Below are 23,134 nucleotides of genomic sequence, written 5' to 3'. Positions count from 1 at the left end.
CAAAGGATTCAGCTTCCAAGTCTTTGTTCTCCCTTCGTTCTTCCCTCTTCCGGGCTCCTCAATCTGTTTCTCTCTCTATAATTTTCGTGATTCCCTGTTTCTCCTTTTCCCCCCTTTTATATGAGCTTCAAAACAGCGCCAAAAAGTGACTTTTACTCTCACGGCTGCAGCTGTAGATCCACGGCTATAGTTGTGGAGAGTCCTTCAAGGTGAAGAAACCTCCAAAGCCATAGTTGTGGTTCCACAGCTATAGCTGTGGCAACTCCTTCAAGCTTAAGGAACCTCCAGCGCTGCAGCTGTGAAGCCACAACTATGGCTGTGGATCTCTGGAGTTTTTTGTTGGGTCCTGGGTGCTTCCATGGCTTTAGCTGTGAGTCCACAACTTTAGCTTCAACTCTTTGGAGCTTCAAATTGTATTTCAGATTTCCACAGCTATAGCTACAGATCCACAACTATAGCTCCAACTTTCTGGATTCAAAAATGCATATTCCAGATTTCCACAGCTATAGCTCCAGATCCACAGCTATAACTCCAACTTTCTGGATCCAAAAATGCACATTCCAGATTTCCACAGCTATAGCTCCAGATCCACAGCTATAGCTGCAACTTTCTGACCTCCTAATTCCTTCCCAGAATTCCACAGCTCGAGCTCTAGATCCACAGCTATAGCTTCAACTTTCTGGATTTCTAATTCCTTCCTAGATTTCCACAGCTCGAGCTCCAGATTCAAAGCTATGGCTATGGATCTCTGCCTTCCCAAAAAACCTGCAAAAAATGAGGAAATTCCTTAAGATTTTGCTACTACTCCTCTACTCTTATAGTATAACTCGATTCTTTAAATTAAGGGGATAAAATAACATATATAATATCTACAATTACCAAAAAGAGTACCAAAAGTTGAGTGCAAATCATGCATAAAAGACACTCAACAATTGCTTACCATGGGAGACACATATCCACTAGGCATGTTAACTCTGTTGAAGTGACACCAACAATCTCAAGTAATGACAACCCATATCTGTTGGTTTTATAAGTACTATCTATGAGCAAAATAGTATGAAAAGTACCAAAAATTTTAATGGAGTCTGGATGTGACCAAAATATATCTTTGATAACATCAGAATTATCCACCTTTCTATACCAATATACATACTTATCACGTTCTAATAATTTCAACAGATGTTGCATTTCTGTTCTAGAACCTTTCAAAGAGGATCAATAAGCTTGTCGATAATTGTAAATGTGTCTAATAGTACTGAAATTATGCACATTACGATCTTTCAATGTAAATAGTATGTTTCTTGGCTTTACCATGTTCTTTGTCATTTCACCAACTAAAGACTTCTCTTCAGCACTCAATCGACCAATATATGAATGACCCACTAATGTTTCCGCTAAATCATGGTTATGATAACCACACATTATCTTAAGGTCCATATATCCTCCAAACTTTTTTGAAGTTGTTCCCCTTAGTTTGAAAGGGCACTCACATTTTTTGGTACTAGTCACCTTATTAGATAATGCATTTTAGTTTGATCTTCTAAATTTTTCACTTCTTTCACAACTCAAAATTACAAATGTCTTCCTTTTATCACTTCCTGTATTTGTATCTGACCTAAAAATAATAAGGACAAATCTACTTTCTTTCGCAACATATCGTGCCCAATCTAACAAAGCGTCTCGAGATGGAAAAACCTAAACATATAAATAGAAATACAATTATTATTATTATTATTATTATATATTGATAACTTAACAAAAATAATTAATTGTTTAATTACCTCTTTAGTGTTAAATACACTACTACAGTCAATAGTCTTATTTGTTGTTCCATTAGTTGATATATTCCTCTCCTCAAGCATTTTCCTAACATGTATTTCATGCGCACATACAAATAAAAATAAAATTACAAAATAAATAAACTATAATGAGAGATAAAAATATAATAATAGTACTAAAAGAAAAATATAGTATTTTAGAAAATAATATATAAGCAGGTTTGTGGATATGATCGAAAAAGGGGAATAATAAGAAGGTTTTGTTCCGGAAAGTACTTTCTGGAATAGTAAAGTTTTTGTTCCAAAAAGTACTTTTCGGAATAATAAAGTTTTCGTCCAGAAAATACTTTCTGGAATAGTAAAGTTTTTGTTCTAGAAAGTATTTTTTGAAATGTTTTTTTACATAATTCTGGAAAGTACTTTTCAGAATACTAAAATTACTGTTCCGGAAAGTTCTTTCCGGAATTATATAAGAAACACACTTCCGAAAAATACTTTCCGAAACAATAATTTTATTATTCTGGAAAGTACTTTCCAGAATGCTAAAGTTAACATTTCAAATCTTATTTTTTAGAAGTATGACAAATTTAACTTACCAATATTTTTTTATCTCCATCATCCACCATCGTCATTTACGATCGAAGTAGGTAATACCAGAAATTTAACCAATTATATATTTCTGTTATATATAAGTAATGTTAAATAAGTTAAAAAAGAAATTAAAGGTGTATTTATAAAATATATGAAGTGTATATATCATTAGGCTATAGTATTTTATCTTGTTTGTGATGAAATAGGTCTCTGCATATGGAACGTTATTTGTTCAAGAGACTTCATAAAGGGTCAATCAACGAGGATCTCGCTTGAGTTTGTTCGTCTATACAGTCCATCTATGGCATGATTGGGCCATCGAGGTCCCAGTTTCGGCCCAATATCCAAGGTTGAAAAGCAAAGGCTGTATTTGCTTATGGCGGAGTAATCACAAAAGTTCGGTCAAGTTTGAATAAAAATATATTCAAATCAATCAAACTAAATGAGATTGAGTTGAATAAAAAAATTTCAAGATTTTTTTAATTAACCAATCAGAACCAACTAAATAAAACTCATGTTAGATTGGATTGACATATTTATAATTTTAAATTTTTAAATATTTATAAAATAATTATAAAGACCAAACTAAAATTACATAGAATTGTGTGTATATATATATATATATATTACATTTTATAAAACGTTAATAAACAATAAAAAATAATAGAGAAAAGAAAATTAAATTAGTTCGAGTTCATTTCATTTTTTTTTTTGAAAATACGAGTTCATCTCATTTGAAAATGTACTATTTGATGTGCATGAGCATCTCCGAAATAAGATTTAGCAAACGTTGGGCCATGCTAAATTCTGTTTCATCCTTAGAAAAGTCGTATATTACGTTATGTCAGGTAGATACAAGAAGCAATTGCATGCTCTTTGAAGTTTGAACTTTGAACCTCGTTAAAAATGTTCATTATAATTTTTTATAATAAAATATGATCATTTAGTTCTAACATTGTTTGCGTAAATTATAATACTTTTATTGAACTAGATTAGTTAAAAGTACTTCCTTGTGAGAAATTTTAAGATACCCTACGTATAATATTTATTGTATTAAAGAATATGTTCCCTTTGTTTCGTTTCTCGTGAATTAAGAGGTAGATGCAACTGAGTTTTGGATGATTTGGAAGGGGAAGCAGTCTACGGCTCAAAATTAGGGAATCTTCCAGTTGGCACCTTCCGTAAGGGAAAGGCAAATGTGAGCCTCTGTGTGTGGTCATGCCAAAAATATTACTATTTAACACAAATACCACATAATCCAAAAAGAAAATTTGTTTAACATAGAAATGATAAATTTCTTAAAACAGGTTCTTGATTAGGTTAGGACACGTGTAAACATGCTGTCTTGGATGATCACATATAACCACATAGGCTGGCTCCTTATCATTCACCACAAAATACCTATCCCAAGTCCCAACTCACTTCTCATGTTTCGTAGTTGTAGCTTCATATTTCTTTTCACGTGAAAACGGCTCGTTACGAATGAATCTCCTTTGTTTCACATATTATGCCTTTTTTTTCGTACGGTTAATATTGTGCCAATTTTAATTTGTCTAGTCCAGGTCTAGTAATTCATTATGCCATTGAATTTTTGAACCGTAGTCCCTAAACTCCCGTTACTCATGCGTTAATGCTTGATAGGTTATTTCAATTAACACAATTAGTAGTTCTAACAAGTGGCGTACATAACTTGCCAAGTAGTCGAGAACAGTTTTGGTGACATCATTGATTATTTATTGCTTATAATTTTATTATCTCTTTTTATTTGGGTAGACTCCATACGTTTTCTGTATTTAATTATTTATGTGCATCATCCAGTATTAAATTGACCGATATTGATAATAATGTGTTTGTTTCATTTTCTTTATGTTGGGATGGAAATTGTTTATTTTTCATGTGCTATTTGATTTAAACTATTGTTGTATTGGGATGCGAAGTAGAATAATTATTATTACAAATCTAAACGTATAGTAAACTGGGCAAGTATCAAATTGTTAATCAAACTTGTGAAGTCCCTAGAATCCGGTCATCTTTTTGATAACACACGTAAAGAAGAGAAGAAACAAGGTCAGTATTGGTGACGGGTGCATTAGTCAACCCGGTATTTATTTAGTTGGGTGTTCAACGCAGTTTAAGGTGTTGAAACAAGTCTTTTGGTTTGTGTCACGTTCACATGGAGAGAATAAACAGTGCTGGTTCTTCGATCAGAAGGCGTTCATTGAGCATATCAAGTCACATAAGCCACCATACAGATAATGATGGCGAGTCCGAGAGTGTTTCAGAGGCCGGAGACATTGGGGATCGTGCTCTTCCAAGCAGAAGGTTCAGTGAGAGCAGCAACTTCAACCTGTCTTTCGACAACAGGTCAGAAAATGAAGCTGTTGTTTCCATTCCAGAGGATTACAGATTGCATCCCAACTCCTCTGTTATGCCTTTGCCTCCTCCACTCATATCCACATCCCCTCTTTCCACTGATGCAATTGTGGGTTCTGAAGACATAAAACAAGTGAGCTCTCTTCAACTCTTGATTTCCATGTGCTCTCAGATTTTGGTTTTTAATTAGCCATATATGGTTTGTGATAGACCCAAATATTGTCATATCATGCTGCTTTACACTTTGTTGTCTGTTTTCAGGATCCCCGTATTGGGTTGCCAGAGTTGTTGGACTACATTTCATGTATGGTTCATTTAGCTGTTTTTGGAATTCTTGGGGTAATATATGCTATCTTTTTGGCTTGAATTGTTAGATGTAGAGCTACCTTGGCATGCTACAACATAGTATTCTTCTGGTGCAGTGTAATGATTCCCATTGTTTTAATTCATAATTCTTTTGCTCATTGAGATATTAGGGCAAATTTGCAGCTGCTATTAGCACAATTATATCTTTTTTATTATCAAATTTTATTTTAGTACAGGCAGTTATCCACAAGAATCTAATACATAAATTGTCAAATTAACTATGCAGGTCTTAACAAGATATTTACTGCAAAAGTTATTTGGTCCTGGGGTTGCCCATGTGACAAGCGATGAATCTATTCTTTATGTTGATCTTCCTTCTAATATGGTCAGTTTCCTTTTCCATCTTCATTATTTCTTTGCCTTGGTTACATACAAATTATGGTGCGTTCAGAAAGACTAATGGCCAGGAATATAACTTTCAGACATTATGGTAGTAACTTGCTTAAAAGAACAATGTATGTTAAATTCTTCATATCTATTGCTTTTCTAACTATAGAGAAAATTTTTGTTGTGCCACCTTTAAAGCTGGAGTAGAACAATTAGGAACGTTCTGACTTTTGAGCTTGAAGTAGTTATTCCTTTTCTCATGACAGAAGGTTAGCTGCCTTTTGTTATATCCTTAATTTACAGGGTGCACAATTAAACATTCCGTTTTGAATCTTGCTATAATACAGTCAATCTGAAAATTTTAATTTGATGTCAAGTAGCACTTGGTTGCTTTGTGTATAGAACACAATTGCAAATTAGATTTGAATCTTACTGTTAGATGAAACTTTAGTCCATTTTAGATTTCACTCATAAGGAAGCTGATTCAGAATACACTAAAGCAATTATTTTACATTCCGTTTCAGATTGGTTCATTTCTTATGGGCTGGTTTGGTGTGGTATTCAAGGGAGACATATCTTATGTGTCAGAGCATCTAGCCATAGCAATAACAACCGGTTACTTAGGAAGCCTTACAACCTTCAGTGGTTGGAATCAAAAAATGCTTGAACTCGGTGTTTCCGGGCATTGGCTCTTTGCCACACTTGGCTTTGCCGTAGGTAAATCGGAGGATTTAACGTGTGTTTTATAGTTATAAGCTTGTAGATGTTAATTCAAAGATTTTTTTTTTGTTTTGTTTAATATCCCATGTTGATAAGCTGATGTTTTTATTTCCTCATAATGTTAATAGGATGAATTTGTTTTACAATTGTAATTTTTCAGGTTTATTTCTCGTTGCCTCTTCCATCACATTTGGGATTGAAACCGCCAAGGGTTTCAGGTGGCTTCTCAACTGGATGAATATGAGTTCAGGAAAAGATGGTTCTAAGATGAACTGCAAAGTAGACAGCTACCGCCGTCAGTTGATAGTTATGGTGATGTTCTTTGTTATATTGGGCATATTATGGGGTGTCAGTGGTGCATTAGTAAAGGATGAGTTCAAGCATGGTGGTAATGCTGCACAGTTATGGTTTGCTTGCATGGTTGGACCCCTAGGTGTGTGGATTAGATGGTTCTTAGCCAGGCTCAATGGACTTGGATTAGGAAGTGGAGGGTTGTTTAAATGGATTCCGTTTGGAACTTTAATTGCTAATGTATCAGCTGCTTGCATTATGGCTGCACTTGCCACTGTGAAGAATGCAGTAAGTTCCTTTGTTCCAGTCCCTCCATGCCTAATTGCATTGTCCATTCTCTAAACTAGTAGTAGTAGGATCCAAATTAAACCAAGCTTCTTGGCCAATGATTATAAGGCTTGTCCTGGATAGAGGGGATTGACCTGGTGCTCTTAGAGTCTCAATATTGATTCTTCCATTGTTAAAATAATGCTTTATTAGTGGAAGTTATGTTCTACAAACATAGATTAGTTCTTAATTGTTAGTATTGAGATTCTGCATGGATAATATCTATGGGAAAAAAAATAGGATCCAAATTAGATTTTGGAGTAAGATTTACCCCTGTTGGGAAATTGGCTTTCTTGTTCAACTTCATTGGAGAATACCATCTTCATTAATTCTTGGCCTTATTTCTGTCATATCTTATAGTAAGATATTTGCATAGGTGTTATCCAATGCCTTGTATGAAAGTCTATTAGGGGTTTATGATGATAAAATCTAAAAGTATCTTTTTTTAATAATTATATTGGATTGTAACTCCTATGCTCTAAATGGGTTTACGCTTCCTGTTTCAATTCTTTGATGATATGGACCTGCATCCTAATACAAAAATCTAGAAAACTGTGCATCAAAATTTTGATGGTCACAAGTCACAACCATTGATCGGTTGCTTGATGCAGGTGAACACCAGGGATTGTGATACAGTGGTAGCAGGAATACAATTTGGTCTGATGGGGTGTCTGAGTACTGTCTCTACTTTCGCTGCTGAGTTTCATGCAATGAGAAAAAGCAATCATCCTTGGAGAGCGTATGCATATGCCATCATTACAGTATTTTTGTCATTCTCTTTGGGAATCTTAATATACTGCATCCCTGTTTGGACAAAGGGGTTTGACATTGACTCGTAGCAATTGAATAAGGCAATCTTGTTTTTGCACTTCATGTGGTACAACATTTAACAATAGAAGATTCACCACAATCTTAAAGATAACGAATTGTTTTTGTAGAGAATGAGTCGACAGTTCAGAGAAACAGAGTAATGTATCTACTACTCTTGATTGTGACATCTGTCGATATTAGAATTGGGTGTAAAGCGAGGTTTTAAGCTGATAAATCACTTCTGACTAATAATATACATTCATGTCTTGATGTAGAAAAATGAGCAAAGGAAGTGTTAGAACTTTTTAATCTTGAAATAAATTATCATTAGCTTAAGTTTTCACAAAGTGGTGGTATTGATAGGAGTGAATACAGCTTAATGGAAGAGAAAAAAAAATTGTTGACTATTTAACTTAGCTGCATAATTAGCAAAGTTGCGGCAAATTAATGACAACCCTTCTGAGGTGGATTTATATAGGCTTTGATTAATGCCCCCCAATAAATGTAATGGTATTGACTTATTAAAAAAAGTGTTCTGTTCCTTTACCTACCTAAAAGGTTAGGTGAGTATTGCTTTGATATGTACGGATATTATGTGTGTATGAAGCAAGCTTAATTGGTGATATGCAACTTAAATATATTATGTGTGTGGATATTAATAGGTTAGGTGAGTATTGATAATATGATGCAAGCTTAATTGGTGATATGCTACTTAAATATAATGTTGCGGATTAGTTTGGTTTCAGTAATTTCTTTTTGTTGGTAGTTAAGATCTAGCTTCATGCATGATGCGAAAGCATAATGTAACAAACTAAAAATAGCACAATCCTTTACAATAAGTCATAACAAATATAATTGAGAATATAAAATTTTGTACAATAACAATACATATTTGTTATGCTTTTATTTTATACATTCAAAAAATATAATATTAGCTATAAACTGTTTTCCATATTTATCACTAGACTAACGTTTACTCGGCAAATTAAAGTAAGAAAGTAGGTAACATTTATTTATACGTGCAGCATGGCACTCTGTAGTGATGGTTGATTAATTTAATTTACTGAGGGATCTTATTGAGCTTACAATAAGCATAATCCTTGTATTTCTTGCTCTTATATTTTGGTGGGTTGTCTTTGTTAATCAGCTTTGGGTGAGGGCCGACGACATGCTCCGGTGGGGGCTCTACGAACACTGGCCACGAAATTCTTGTTTCGTCTTTGCTCACTGTGGTCCTGTGAAACACTGCCTTGTATTTTCCATTGCTCATTATCTGTCACCATAATAAAACACACATGATATATGATATATGATGGTCTACTAATTATAACATATTTACTATTTTTGTCCTTAAAGTGAAACAAGTTGATACATTACCTCCATTTGATCCCCAATGTGAATGACCAAAGCATTGGGGATATACTTAACATCGTACCAGTGACCATCTCTGGATGCTTGAAGGCCCTGAACATAGTTGGGCACAAGAAGGGTAATACAACTCATGTCGGTATGAGGTGGCACACCGAGGACGAGATCAGGGCATGGGCAAGGTGGGTAGTAATTGATCTTCAAAAGATGAACAATGCTGTCACCTCCAACAAACTCCTTTAGTTCATGTCCTTCAAGTCCCAACCCTATTGACATGCTTTTGAACAACTTGTCGATAACCCCATGTAGGTACTTATCATATTCCTCATTTGCCTCTCTGCACCCATCAAATAAACCCTCATTCATTATTCCCCATGTATATAATTTTTTTTAAATAAATATCATAAAATAACACATTTATTATATGTAGCTAGAAGAAACTTTGTGCCTTCATATACGTTTTAAAAATAACTAATAAATAATTTAAGTTAAACATGTGTGGAAAACTTAGAGGATGTGAACAATTTTAAGTAATTATTTAGAAGATGTAAAATGGTTGAAAAATAAATTTATGAAAAATTTGAGAAAAAAGAAATTAAAAACTAAATAAAAATAATAATATAAGAAAAAAAAAAGAAAATTAAGGGATAAAATAGTCAACCGAATGAGTACACCAAAATTATGTGTCATCTTTATTAATAGTATAAATAATTTTATGTAATTATCTTAAAAGTTGTTCTTAACATAATTTTAATTAATTGATAAAAAACTTCTTAGTGTTTACATAAAAATTAGACTCTTATAATTTAATAATAATATTAGTAATATTAATAGCAATAACTGGAAATATACAATTAATAAAAAAAAACTGGTAGTTAATTATTTTGTTATCTTCTTAAGAGATTTTTTTTGAGAAAAAATATTTTGTAGAAATAATTTATTTCGAAACTAGCGCTTATTCATCAATAACTCCGACAATAAGAGGTCATTAAGGTTTTTTATTTTTAATTTTAGGTAAGATTGAAAACGTCATTAAATTGATCAGTAAATAAAACACGAAGGAATACGATGGAAGTTATATATCACAACGATACTAAAAAAAAATTCCTACCCACTATTTACTTATTTTAGTTTTTAAAACACGAAAATTAAGTATCATAAATTTAAAAAGTATGTGAGACACGAAAACAAAATCATAATAAATCTGTGTGATACTTTGTTATATAAATCATATGATATTTTATTATATAAATTTAAATCAATATATAAAATATATTTATAATTATTTATCAATTTAAATTAATAAAATAAAGTAGAAAATAATTTTTAAAAAATTTATAAACATGATCTATGCATATGTATGTGTGTGTATGCGTGTATATATATATATATATATATATATATATATATATATATATATATATATAGAAAGAGAAAGAGAAATAGACTTGTTTCACTCGATAACTTGTATTTTATATCAAATTTTAATAATTTAATTGTTGAATTAAAAATTTTTAATATATAAATCAAGGCATATTCGTTAAAAAATTTAAAATTATTTAATATTTTGTTATATAAATTTAAATTAACGTATAAAATATTTGTATGATTATCTTGATTTGAATTAATAAAATAAAGTATTAAATGATTTTTTAAATTAAATAAAAAAAATAAAAAAAAGCTTGAAAGTATAACCTGTATGTAGGAGGGTTCTTAGGCCAGAAGCGATAATTAATGTCTGAAGGTGGCGATATCTTGTGGAATAAATGATCTACCCAACCTTTCTTGTTATTCACGTCCTTTTGAAGCTTTGTGCCATAACCTTCAATAGATGGAGAGTTCTCAGGCTTAGCGTATTGTTCCTTTTCTTCTTGTGGCAACTCAAAGAACTGTTTTCCCACGGCTTGAAGTTTTTCTATAACTTGGCTTGGTATCTCATGGTTCACAATTTGGAACATGCCCCAGTCACGACTTGCCTCCATAATCTCATGCAACACCTTATCTTCATCAGGCTCACTAAAATCAATTATAGGAACCTCCAATTGGGTTCCATGAACAGTTGTCTTGCCTGGTTGCTCTGTCTCTAATCTAACAAACTCAGTAGGAATGCTATCCTTCGACTCAGAAGCTACACGTTGCACCCTCAATTCCTCCATTCTTTTTCTTCCTATAATCTTCCCTTGTTTAGTTTTCCTCGAGTTTGCTGTCTTAATAATCAAATGAGAAACGTATCAAATAAGATACACCACGTTTAACCGTATATAAATAGCATAATTAGGCAACCCAAAATTGTTGATTTCTAATTAATGAGTAGGTGCAATCAAACAATGCAAAAGGATGTACAATTGCATGTTACCTGCATGAACGGCAACATTTTTTAGCTATACTTATAATTGCTATAGGTGAGCACCCCACAATTGTCGATTTCTAATTAGTGAGTGGGCGCAATGAAAGACGGCATACAATTGCACTTGCATGAATGAGAAGGCTTTTCTCCGCTGAAAAGCATGTTAAATCCTGTTAGTGTAAAGTATTTTACACTCACAATCAATCATATCTTCTAAATTATTTTATTTTATTTTTATTTAATTAAATAAGCAAATAACATAGTACTATTAAGAGATATGATTGATTATCAGTATAAAAAAACTTTATACTCTCGGTATATAAGTAATTAACTCTAATATATATAGATATATATTTGCTCGAGTATGTACGATGCATTAATTGTATTGTACTAGCTTACATAACATCTAAGTTGGTTCAATATGAACTTTGATTCTGAAATTTAAGTCCAGATGGGTGCTTATTCTAACTTCCAAGAATAATTGTAAGACATCAAACTTTCTGAAAATAATAAAGGTATTTTTTTAATTAATAAAATGTATCTTATAAATAATATGACAGATTTTAAAATAAGGATAAAACTTAATTATAATTTCTTAACTAAGGTCACTACAAGAAAATTATTATTATCTATGGAATATTATTTATGAAATTTTTTTTATAGATAATGTTTAGTTATCAAAGGAATATTACCTACAAAATTTTTCCTGTAAATAATGTTTATTTATCTACGGAATATTACCTACGAAATTTTTTTAGTAAATAATGTTAGTTATGTATGGAATATTACTTACGATTTTTTTTGTAGATAATGTTAATTTATTCTAAAATTTTTAGAATATTTAAGTTAACATCATTAAAAAAAACACCTTTATAAGATTTTAAAATTTATTTTTAATATAATTATTTATAAAAATACTTTTAACCATCATATTCACCGAAAATATATTTTTAATTAAAATATATTTTAAAAATTTAGTATCTGAATATTTATTATGATTTTAGTTATAATTTTTTATAATCTTTTAATTTAATATTGAATTTATTTTGATTATAAAACATAATAAATAAAATCTAAAATCTGTATTAGTTTATTTGATATAAATATTTAATTAATTTTAATATATAATAAATTTAATATCAGAATATTTATTATGATTTTAGTTATAATTTTATAATCTTTTAATTTAATATTGAATTTCTTTTATTATAATATTTTAAAACATTTTATTTAGAACATCAGTTAACATATTTTATTATCTTTTCATTTTAATTTATTGTAAAATAATTAGAATATTTAATTTAGCATCATTAAAAAAATAACCATTATAAGAATTTTTTTTAATTTAATTATTTATTATAATACTTTTAGTCACTGTATTGACTAAAAAATTATTTTTAATTAAAATATATTTTAAAATTTTAGTTAATTCATTATCATTCATTTACTTTATTAAAAGGTGATAAAATATAATTAATTTTCAATTAATTTAATAAAATAAAAACTTTAAAATATATATCTAAAATCTGTAACAATTTCTTAAATACAAATATTTACTTCTTAAAGAATTATTTTTTTAAAATTAGGAGTGAATAATATCTCACTAATTATACTTGATTAGTGTCCAAGTTAGATGTTTAGCTAGTGTAAGGTTTTTAATTTGTCTTTTAAAATAAGACTGTACTAACCTATGATTGTGTTCACGATTTTGAAAAAAAAGAGTCTTTTTCTTAAAAAACTTTTGATTCAAAACTGTGAATTTCTTAAAATAAGTTTGGAATTAATTTGTTTATAAACCAATTTTAAACATGTTTATAAAAATATTTGCTTTAGAACTGATTTATTAATATGATTGAAATAATTCTTAAACTAGTTTAGTGTGATTCATGATATTGATATATATATATATATATATATATATATATATATATATATATATATATATATATATATATATATATATATATATAATTGAAAGTAACATAAAGGGTTATAAATTCAATGAATAAGTGTGAATAATCATATTTAGTGAAATCTCTTTAATCAACTACTTTTTTTTTCAACAGAGTTTAAATCCAAAATATTACTTACGATTTTTCATCATGATTCCATTCGTGACCAACATAATGTTGGTAAATTTTTCTTTGATTTGGAAATATACCCAAGTTTATGTGGTAAACATAAAAAAATATAACATTTTTTTTCAAATCATCATGATAAAAAAAAATACATTGCTAACATTAAATATTTAACTTTTAAATAAAATAAAATTCACCTATAAGGAACATTAGAGCTTGTTTACTCAAAACTTGCGTTTGAACGAAGGGCGTGAGAGGTCGTTCACTCAAAAATTGCACATGAACTATAAAGTTTGTGACTTTGCTTATAAGTGACATTGGAGAGTCATATGATAGTTGTTGCAACTTTGAGGAAAGGAAAAGAAGAAAAAAAAGGTGTTTTGATAGTAAAATAATAAATAGATTCATTGCATAATTAGCAACGATGTCATATCATGGTGTGGATGACACATTCAAATATTAATAAATCATGCATGTATCTAGCTAGCAATGATATTGGTGTCATATAATGGAGTTATAAATAACCTCCTTAATTTAGCTTCTTATTGTAAAATTATAGATTGAACTTGTTTCGATGTTTATTAATAGAAAGTTATAATAGCGTCGGCTTTTCCGCTACTATTTGCGTCAACTATTAGCCGACGCTTATTTTTCGTCGCTTATTCACCATTTTCTTGTAGTGGATCACCATCCACTAGATAATTAATTATGTGTGAAGAATAATATTTATTAATTTTTGCAACATGCTAATTTCAATTTTAGAAGAAACATGCATTCCATTGTGATCTAATGATAAACACTGTATTGACGAAAAACTTGAATAACAATTTTTATTTTCACCCTCACTTCATTCAAAGAATTCTATGTAATTTGTAGCTGAAAAAAATGCAAAAAAGGCAAATCCCATAATCCTATATTTTCATGGATTATATTTATAGCTAGAAACAAACTTTACAAACCAGAAAAAAGAGAAAAATTGAAGAAAATTAGGTTAAGATAAAAATAAGTATGTATTAACTTTTTTTTTTAAGATAAAAAAATTACAAAGATGATCACAATAAAGATTAAACATAACTCTTCATGTTTCTAACTACCCCAATCCCTCCCACCCAACCACTAGACTAATGGTATATGTATTAACTTTTAAAATAATAGAATCAATGATTAAAACAAAAGATCATTATGATATATATGTCAAAACTATAACAATTTAATACATCTCAAGTGATAAAACATAACAATTATAATGACTTACATAATTTTTATATTTTTACTTTATACATGTCTACATTATTATCCACATCTTATTATTGGGAACAATTTATTATATAAAATAAATGTTATAAATCAATTATTATTTATAATTAATTTTAGAATAAAATTAAATTTATTAATAATAAAATTTTAGCCCTTATTTTGAGTCAACAATTTTTTTTTAATCAATTGTTATTTGGATGAAATTTTTTTAAAAGAACAGTATTAACAACTTTATATAATAAGATATATAAAATAAATATTATAAATCAACTATTATTTGTAATTAATTTTATAATGAAATTAATTATTAATAATTGGTTTCTAACCATAATTTTGAGCCAACAAAAATATTTTTAATTATTTTCTATTTGGACAATAAGAGAAAAATCACTTCAAATGTTAATAACTTTATATAATAAAAAATTATAATATAAATATTATAAATCAATCAATATTTGTAATTAATTTTATAATGAAATTAATGTTATTAATATTCAGTTTTTAACCCTAATTTTTAGCAAAAGAAAACTTCTTAATTATTCCCAAATTGGATGAAAACTTTTGGTGAAAAATTACTCCAAAGGTTAACAACTTTGTACAAGAACATATATATATATATATATATATATATATATATATATATAATTTTAAAATTATTAAATTTTTAATGAAAGGAACTAAAATCGTACAATTGTGATACTAAAAAAATTTAAATTGCTTAATTAAAATTTAAAATACTAAAATCACATAATTATAATACTTGAGAAATTAAAATTATTTAATTAAAACTTTAAGAATTAAAATTGTACGGTTACAATACTTAAGGAATTAAGGTTTATGGTAGATAAAATTTGATAAATCCTCTTTTACAAGTTTTACGACTCCCTCTTTCATTTAAAGTGGTGACATCAATTAATTTTTCTCATTTGAAAAGTTTATATTATAGACTTAACATACTAATTTTAAAAGGTGAAGAAAATTCTTAAAATAAATATAATATTTTTTATTTTGAACGATATCTTAAAAAAATTATTAGTTTTTAAATATAAAGAATAACCTACACATTTGAATTGAGAAATTGGAATGGTATACAAAACATCTGCTAATGTTTTAAAGCGAATATCCAAAATATATTCCTATGAACTTAATTTCTCATCCTTTAGACAATACGATGATCATCGTGAAATGAAATTACAAATGAGAGAATGGGATAGATCATCTACATAAACACCTGCGAATCACATAATTGACACTAGCATTACGCTACGTCCCGAAACAAACAAACATAAAAAACAGAAAACCCTATCTTGGACCCGAGATATTTTGCGAAGAAATGTAAGAAAAACGACCAGTTAGTGAATCACTTGGCATGCTTGTAGAATCACGTGCTTGTTGATGCAGCATAGAAGCATACCCATTTTCTTCCGCTATGGTGGAAGCCTCGGTAAACCTACGTCCATAAAACCGCAGGAAGTTCAAAGATTCTATCCTGGGGTGTGGCAATGGAGTACTACCCTCCAACATGCCAACAACAGTTACCATGTTTGGCCTAAGAGCTGGTTCTTCATGAACGCAACACAAGGCAATGCGAACAAGTTTCTCCACATCTTCACATGTAACACGTCCTTCTAGCCTTGGATCAGCCAACTCTAGGTAACTCCCTTGCTCATGCATCTCCAATGCAAATAGAGGAAAATAAACCAACCCTGGTGTTGATGAGGTTGAGGAATTTCCTCCACCACTGTTGCTATCATCAATGCTATGGCTTCTCGATCTAAAATAACAGTTCTTCCTTCCACTTACAAGTTCAAGAAGTACCATTCCAAAGCTATAGACATCAGTTTTTTCAGTAATGGCTGAGTTGGTGAGCCACTCTGGAGCGAGATAGCCACGTGTGCCTCTCATTGTTGTGAACAAACCAGACTGTTCAGAACTAAGGAGTTTCGAGAGTCCGAAATCAGATATCTTGGCTTGAAACTGATCCTGCAAGAGAATGTTCTCGGGTTTGATGTCACAATGGATAACCTTTTGCTCACAGCCACTGTGAAGGTAAGCAAGTCCACGTGCTGTTCCAAGCGCCACATCAAACCTCTCTTGCCATTCCAAAACGGGTCCACCACCAAAGAGGGTTCGGTCAAGGGATCCACGGTTCATGTACTCATACACCAACAAACGGTGTCTCCCTTGAGCACAAAAGCCTTTCAGTTTGACCAAGTTAACATGGTGGATGTTTCCAATAACACCAATCTCAGTGCAGAAGTCTTTTTTCCCTTGAATGCCTATGTTCACTATTTTCTTTACTGCCACAACGGACTTGTCAGGAAGCACACCCTTGTACACTGCTCCAAATCCACCCGACCCTATTAGAGTCTTGAAGTTATCTGTGGCCTCCTCAAGCTCTTCATAGTCAAACCTTGCAGGTAAGCCAGGAATGTAGAAGGCATCAAGGTCCCCTGAAGAAGGTGACTTTTTCCCTAGTTTCACTTCTTTCATTCTTGAAAGTGTTAATTTTCTCCACACAAGGAAAACTATGGCCGTCACAATAATGAATCCAAGAATAGGTAATAGCACAGCAACTGCCACAGGAAAACCCCCTTTTTTAGAACTCTGCTTGTTATTACTATCATCACTTGTGGATGCAACAATAGCTTTAATGAACCCCAACATTTCTCTTTCACCTCCATTACTTGACTGAATCGATCCCAACTCATTCTCAACCATGTAACAAGAACCAGTTGTGTTTTTATAGAAAAATCCCATGCAGGAACAGTTACTAGAACAAAGATTTTGACAAGCAGTTAAGTTCCATCTATACATAACTTGATCAGTATAAAAATTGCCAAAGTACTCAACATACCCAATATTTACAAATGAAACTACTGAAGAATATTTACAAGCATTTGGCAAAGAATAGGATCTATCGTTTGGCACACAACCACCAGAGTTACCTGAGCCTACATGGAAGTTTGGGGGACAAGAACAAACAGGTGTAGATGAAACAGTGTTCTCAGTGCATAAACCTGCTCTTCCACAAGCTAAAGGAGTTTGACATCCATCACCTGGCCCCACAAACTCCTGCTTCAAGTTAGTGCCAGAAAAGCTGTTGATAGTGAAGTGGCCATGGGTATCCAACTTGGCAATTCGAAAACTAGCCAGTGGCAAACTCAGTTGAAAAACGGTTCCACCAACTCCAAAGAGATAAAACCCTGTGTTGTTTATGGCCATGTATTCAACCACATCATACGAATTCTTATAGACTTCTATATCCATGGACAGTTTCCAGTATGTCTGTCCATACCATTGCAGTATTGCATCAGAGGACGTTATTGTGAGCTTGTAATTTGTTGTTGACAAGTTTGAATTGGACCCTTCACTTGACAAAGATTTTCCAACAGGCAAACGTTGTCCAATTACAATTGTGTCAGTTGGGTTTTGGAAACTCTCCCAAAGAGAATCATTGGACTTGTCAAGTAAGACAAGATTTCCCATCTCAGTCAGCACAAGCCTATTTACTTGAGACTTCAAAGATGGCGTTGACCATTTGTTGTCCCCATCTTCATCAATAATTGTAATCCCTCTGACAGTTAGAAACATTTTACCAGAATCTGAGATGGGGCCATCACGGTTTGCAGACCAAATGATAGTGTTGGAGGCAGCATGAATGACACAAAGATAGAAACGGGCTTGTTGGTCACCAGGGTTGAATATTGCAGCCTTGAATGTTTTGTTTTGAGACAACAGGAAGGTTCCAAAGTTGTCAATGAACTTAAGATATGAGGCAGTGAAATCTGGATTGATATAATCTGAAAAAGTGCGAGCTGAGATGGTAGTAGACAAAAGGAAAATGCAAGAGAAAGTTATGATGATAAGTTTCATGGTGTAATTTGATGAAGTCCAGAATCGAGAAAATTAAGAAATGGATTTGGAATAGAGGAGGGGAGAACATGAAAGGGTGGAATTGGTCTAGTTTGGTGCTTTCAATTTTCTTTTCTCGTATGCTGATACCCATATTTGCGTTGACTATTGAAAATCTTACAGCCCCACCTCTCTTTCTAACAAACTGTTTCCAAATTCCAATTCATAACGAAGGTGAAGGTGGGGATTTTTATTATCTAGTGATTACACTAGATAGACACGCAATGATAAAAAATTTAAGGGACATTGAAACTTTTATATATGTATTTATTCTGTTTTGGGTGATTTGCTGTCAAAACTAATGACTCTTGACTCATTGCCATTTGTCTATTAACATATTTTAAAGCAGTTATGTATGCTATTTTCCACAATTCTCATGCTCCTCAAATTATTGTTCTCAAGTAAAATAAAGCCGACTTATTTTAAAATGCAGCAACTTATATATGGGCCAGCATGTCGTGAGTAGTTAATATAATTTTAATCTGAAATAATTGCAGTTACATGCATCATGCATTCTTCCACAACTCATCCTTTTATGCATATTATATTTATTTTATTTAATAGCACAAAAAAACAACTACTTCCTCTTTCTTTAAACGTATATGGGAGATTGGAGAAAACACTTAAAAAACTAAAACATGTCACACAACTTGTCTGCATCATAAAGTCAAGGGACGACCTGCTAAGCATTGGGGGCCTACGCCTCCATGCGCGGATATTTTATAATTATTATATTCATATACCAAATAAAAGAAAAGTATAATGAAAGAGAAGTTAGATTTATGAATATAATAATTATAATGTCTTCTTCTATAAAAAATGTCAAATAATTTGTAAGCTTTTAATATATTGCATATTTTCATTTGTATTTAATTCTTTCTTTATAAAAATCTAAAAGAACATGCACAAATTAGTTTATATATAAACTAATTTTAGTTTATAAAAAAATTTAACCGAAGAACATGAGTAAGAATTAAAGGATTCTTAAGTACTAGTATTCTAATTCGTAGAATTCACAAACATATTTATTATATAATTAAAATTTATAAATTATATGTATATGTAAAAATTATTATGTTTGAATATATAAATTATATTTAAAATTTGTATAAATAGATATTCTTAAATATATAAATTATATTTTAGATTTATGATAATTAATTTATATTGTAGTATAAAATTATTTTTATTTATTAAAAATTTATTTTAAAATATTAATATTTAATTAATAGATAATTATGATAAATAAAAAAATTAAATAAGAAGTTCAAATAATTTCTATAAACTTTCTCGTCGAAGAAAAACTTCCTAGAAACACTCTCTGTTTAATAAATAAGAATTGATTCAATTTATTACAAATTCAAAATTTCTTAACAAATATGTTTTTTACATTTTCACTTAATTACATACTTAAAATAATTTTTATTATAAGGTAATATTCATGTGCTGAATTACAAAATAGTTAAGAGAAATGTTAATGTTGAGATTCAAGGAATATGAAACCACAAGACAAGAAAGTCAAGCAAATTACAAGTACAAGAACAAGAGAGAATCAAGAATGATAATGAGAGAACTCAATACGAAAAGAAAGAAAAATGAAGTAGAGTAAATGCATTGATCTCACTTCAACATATGAAAATTGTTACAACGATATACATGTGTGTGTGGTACAAAACATGTCATGTGATGTAACTAACTCATGTGCCCTATATAGAAAATACATGATTGAAGTTAGAAACTAATAAGGTATTATAACAGACAGACGTTATATGGTCTACATCCATGTAAGTCAAACATTACACTCCAGACACAACCTCTCCTCAAACAAAGCTTCTACTTGATTCACTCACAAACCATTTGACGATTCATTAATCTAAAGATTCTAAGTCAATACCGACAATCTCTACCTTGACTATATATAAAGGTTGTCATACCTCCATAGTCTTCAAAGCTATATCCTTCTTTTGATCGGTCTCCACCAACTCCTTCAGATAAAGTTCACCAAGTTCAAGCACCTCTCATACTTACATCTTGGTAGAGACTTGGTAAACATATCAACAGGATTATCATCTTATTCAATCTTCACAACCTCACTACTCTTGTTTCAATCACATCTTACGAAATGAAGTTTCACATCAATATGCTTTGTCCTCTCATGGTACATCTAATGATTAGCTAGATGAATAACACTCTAACTATCAGAATGGATTGGGATGTACTCCTTCTCAATTCCCAAGTCACTAGCATTCCCTTCAGCCACAGGCCCTCCTTCTTTCCTTCTACCAACGCAATACACACAAATTTTGTAGTAGATAATGCTACTATTGACTAAAGATTTGACTTCCAACTCACAGTAGGTCCATACAATGTAAACACATACCCAAATAAGGACTTCTTGGTGTCAGCATTTCCTGCATAGTCAATATCCACAAATCCTTCAATTGAAGCTTGACCTTGAGATATCTCCCAATATAGAAGTCCTAAACCCAGAGTTTCATTCAAGTATCTTAGCATCCACTTCAGCACCTCTTAGTGAATCTGTCAAACATTCCCCATCAACCTATTAACAACACTCACAACATGAGCCTAGTCTAGTATTGTACAGACCATCTCATACATGATGCTTCCAACTCCACTTGCATATGGAATTATATCCATTCTTCTCCTTCTTCCTCAGAATCAGGAGCTTAACTCTTTGGCAGCTTCGTGTGATGCCCCAAAGGTGTACCCACAAGTTTAGACTAATGCATCTTAAACCATTCCACAACCTTCTTTAACTAGCCTTGTTGAGACAAACACATAACACCTTTCATCTAATCATTCTCCATATTTATCCTAAGAATGTGTCTGGAAAAATCAAGATTTTTCATCTCGAATTCTAAGTTGCTTCGTCTTGTATTGGCTAGTTAATAGGATATCGTCTACATATAGGAGCAAATACAAATGATCTTTTCCTCAACACACACTGTAGAAGTGACTATCATAACTAAACCTCTTAAATCCAATCCTTATCAGAAAGTTATCAAACTTCTTATACCACTACCTTGGACTCTACTTTAGACCATATAGTGATTTCTACAGTAGATACACTTTCTTATTATCATCTACAGACCCTTATAGCTGCTCCATGTAGTTGGTCTTATCCAAACCTCCATGTAGAAAAGTTGTCTTAACATCTAATTGTTCCAAATACAAATGAAATTGGTTGGCACTAGACAACAAGATCTTGATTGAGCGTTTTACCACCGGTGAGAATATCTCATTATAATCAACACTTTCAATCTATGTAAAGCCCTTAGCCGCAAGCCTCACCTTAAACCTCACATCCTTTACCCCTGGAATTTTGTCTTTCCTTTTAAAGACCCACTTGCATTCCACCACCCTCTACCCCATAGGTAAGTGCATAAGCCTCCATGTGTGGTTCTTCTCCAATGAGTCAAGTTCTTCCTTCATAGGACATAGTCATTGCTCCCTCTCCTTAATCTCCTATGCCTCCCTAAAGTTTCTAGGTTCTCCAAAACCTTTCATTTGTTCAGTCACACTAAGAACATAGCAGATAAGGTTAAGTTGTCTAAACCTTCTTTTAGGTTTTGGAATCCTCCTCTTCCTATCAAGCATTAGTTGATAGTCCCTAATAGTTGTTAAGTCAGACGAAGCAATTTCCAGAAAGGTTGAGTGTGACAAATATAATGCACGTGGTTATCTCTAACAAGTGTGTTAGTGTTTCAGAAGAACATAAGTACAAGAAAAGTGAAGAACAAGCATATGCATCAGAAGACACAAGACGATAGACAAAAGGCTAACACAAGCATCCAACAAGCCAAATCAAGAACAAGACAAAAGCGCGTCAAGCACAACCTAAAGTGAAACATAAAGACTCAGATGAAGGTTGGTCAAAGGTCATTTGAAAGTATGACCATATACAAGTTGACCAGACGAAAGGAAAAGTCAATGCGTTAATGACAGATGCTCAGACAAAGGTCAAGGCTTGAGCTACATATAAACTACCAGACGCAGACAAAAATTGTCACGCAATCACCTAAGGAATCAAATTTCAAAGGAAAATTTTAATATCATCCACACTCACAGGAGAACACACGAAGTCATCGAAAGTGTGAGAAGACAAGAAGAAAGAAGGAAAGTAAGCACAAAGCGTCAAATCCCGAGTGTGTCAGAAAAAGGACACCTACTTTTCTGATAAAGATAACGTCTCTACAGCTAATCCCTAGGATTTTGTGAAAGTTAGAATCTGCCGATTCAGAACAATATATGCATTGTTCATAAACAGGAAATAACATTTAATGCAAGATCAAGTGCATTAAATGAAAGGATTAAAATAGTCATGAACGACTATATCAACTTCAACGGACATACGCAACGAGCAAATTTTACAGGTCTATAAGTATGCAATAACCTCAAACCGAAAAAGGTTGACAAGAAGCAACGAAAGAATGACCATAGGCATTGCCATAGGCTCTGAGCATTAAGCACCAAAAGTAATATCAAGCCCAAGAGAAAAACAGAGAAATCAGATATCGATTCTTCATAGTCAAATCTACAATGTATCATTGTATTCATCTCTGTAG

The 23,134-nt window shown here is 31.4% G+C and overlaps 3 protein-coding genes across 4 annotated transcripts; 1 reads left to right on the top strand and 2 right to left on the bottom strand.

Moving 5' to 3' along the window:
- Positions 1 to 3,754: 3,754 nt before the first annotated feature.
- Positions 3,755 to 8,869, top strand: LOC109808018 (fluoride export protein 1). 2 transcript variants are annotated; one of them, XM_020370816.3, is made up of 7 exons: positions 3,755 to 4,875; positions 5,004 to 5,081; positions 5,335 to 5,433; positions 5,960 to 6,152; positions 6,316 to 6,734; positions 7,385 to 7,512; positions 8,731 to 8,869. In XM_020370816.3, exons 1-7 carry the CDS (start codon positions 4,543 to 4,545, stop codon positions 8,738 to 8,740), a joined length of 1,260 nt encoding a protein of 419 aa, XP_020226405.1. In that variant the 5' UTR covers positions 3,755 to 4,542; the 3' UTR covers positions 8,741 to 8,869. The 2 variants fall into 2 exon arrangements, with proteins under 2 accessions (XP_020226405.1, XP_020226404.1); XM_020370815.3 differs by lacking the exon at positions 8,731 to 8,869 and having other exon boundaries at positions 3,756 to 4,875; positions 7,385 to 7,863.
- On the bottom strand, positions 8,439 to 11,188 carry LOC109808020 (flavonol synthase/flavanone 3-hydroxylase). Its single transcript, XM_029273441.2, has 3 exons — positions 10,647 to 11,188; positions 8,961 to 9,288; positions 8,439 to 8,856 (listed from the first exon to the last, which is right to left on the bottom strand). Exons 1-3 carry the CDS (start codon positions 11,105 to 11,107, stop codon positions 8,644 to 8,646), a joined length of 1,002 nt encoding a protein of 333 aa, XP_029129274.1. The 5' UTR covers positions 11,108 to 11,188; the 3' UTR covers positions 8,439 to 8,643.
- Positions 11,189 to 15,739: 4,551 nt separating this feature from the next.
- On the bottom strand, positions 15,740 to 18,715 carry LOC109807654 (S-locus lectin protein kinase family protein). The gene has a single exon (XM_020370229.3). It carries the CDS (start codon positions 18,507 to 18,509, stop codon positions 15,936 to 15,938), a length of 2,574 nt encoding a protein of 857 aa, XP_020225818.2. The 5' UTR covers positions 18,510 to 18,715; the 3' UTR covers positions 15,740 to 15,935.
- Positions 18,716 to 23,134: the final 4,419 nt, after the last annotated feature.

Source organism: Cajanus cajan, chromosome 6 (assembly GCF_000230855.2).
Source record: "Cajanus cajan strain Asha chromosome 6, NIPB_CcT2T_4, whole genome shotgun sequence".
NCBI classification, from domain to species: Eukaryota; Viridiplantae; Streptophyta; class Magnoliopsida; order Fabales; family Fabaceae; genus Cajanus; species Cajanus cajan.
This window is presented reverse-complemented; position numbering and strand designations above follow the sequence as displayed.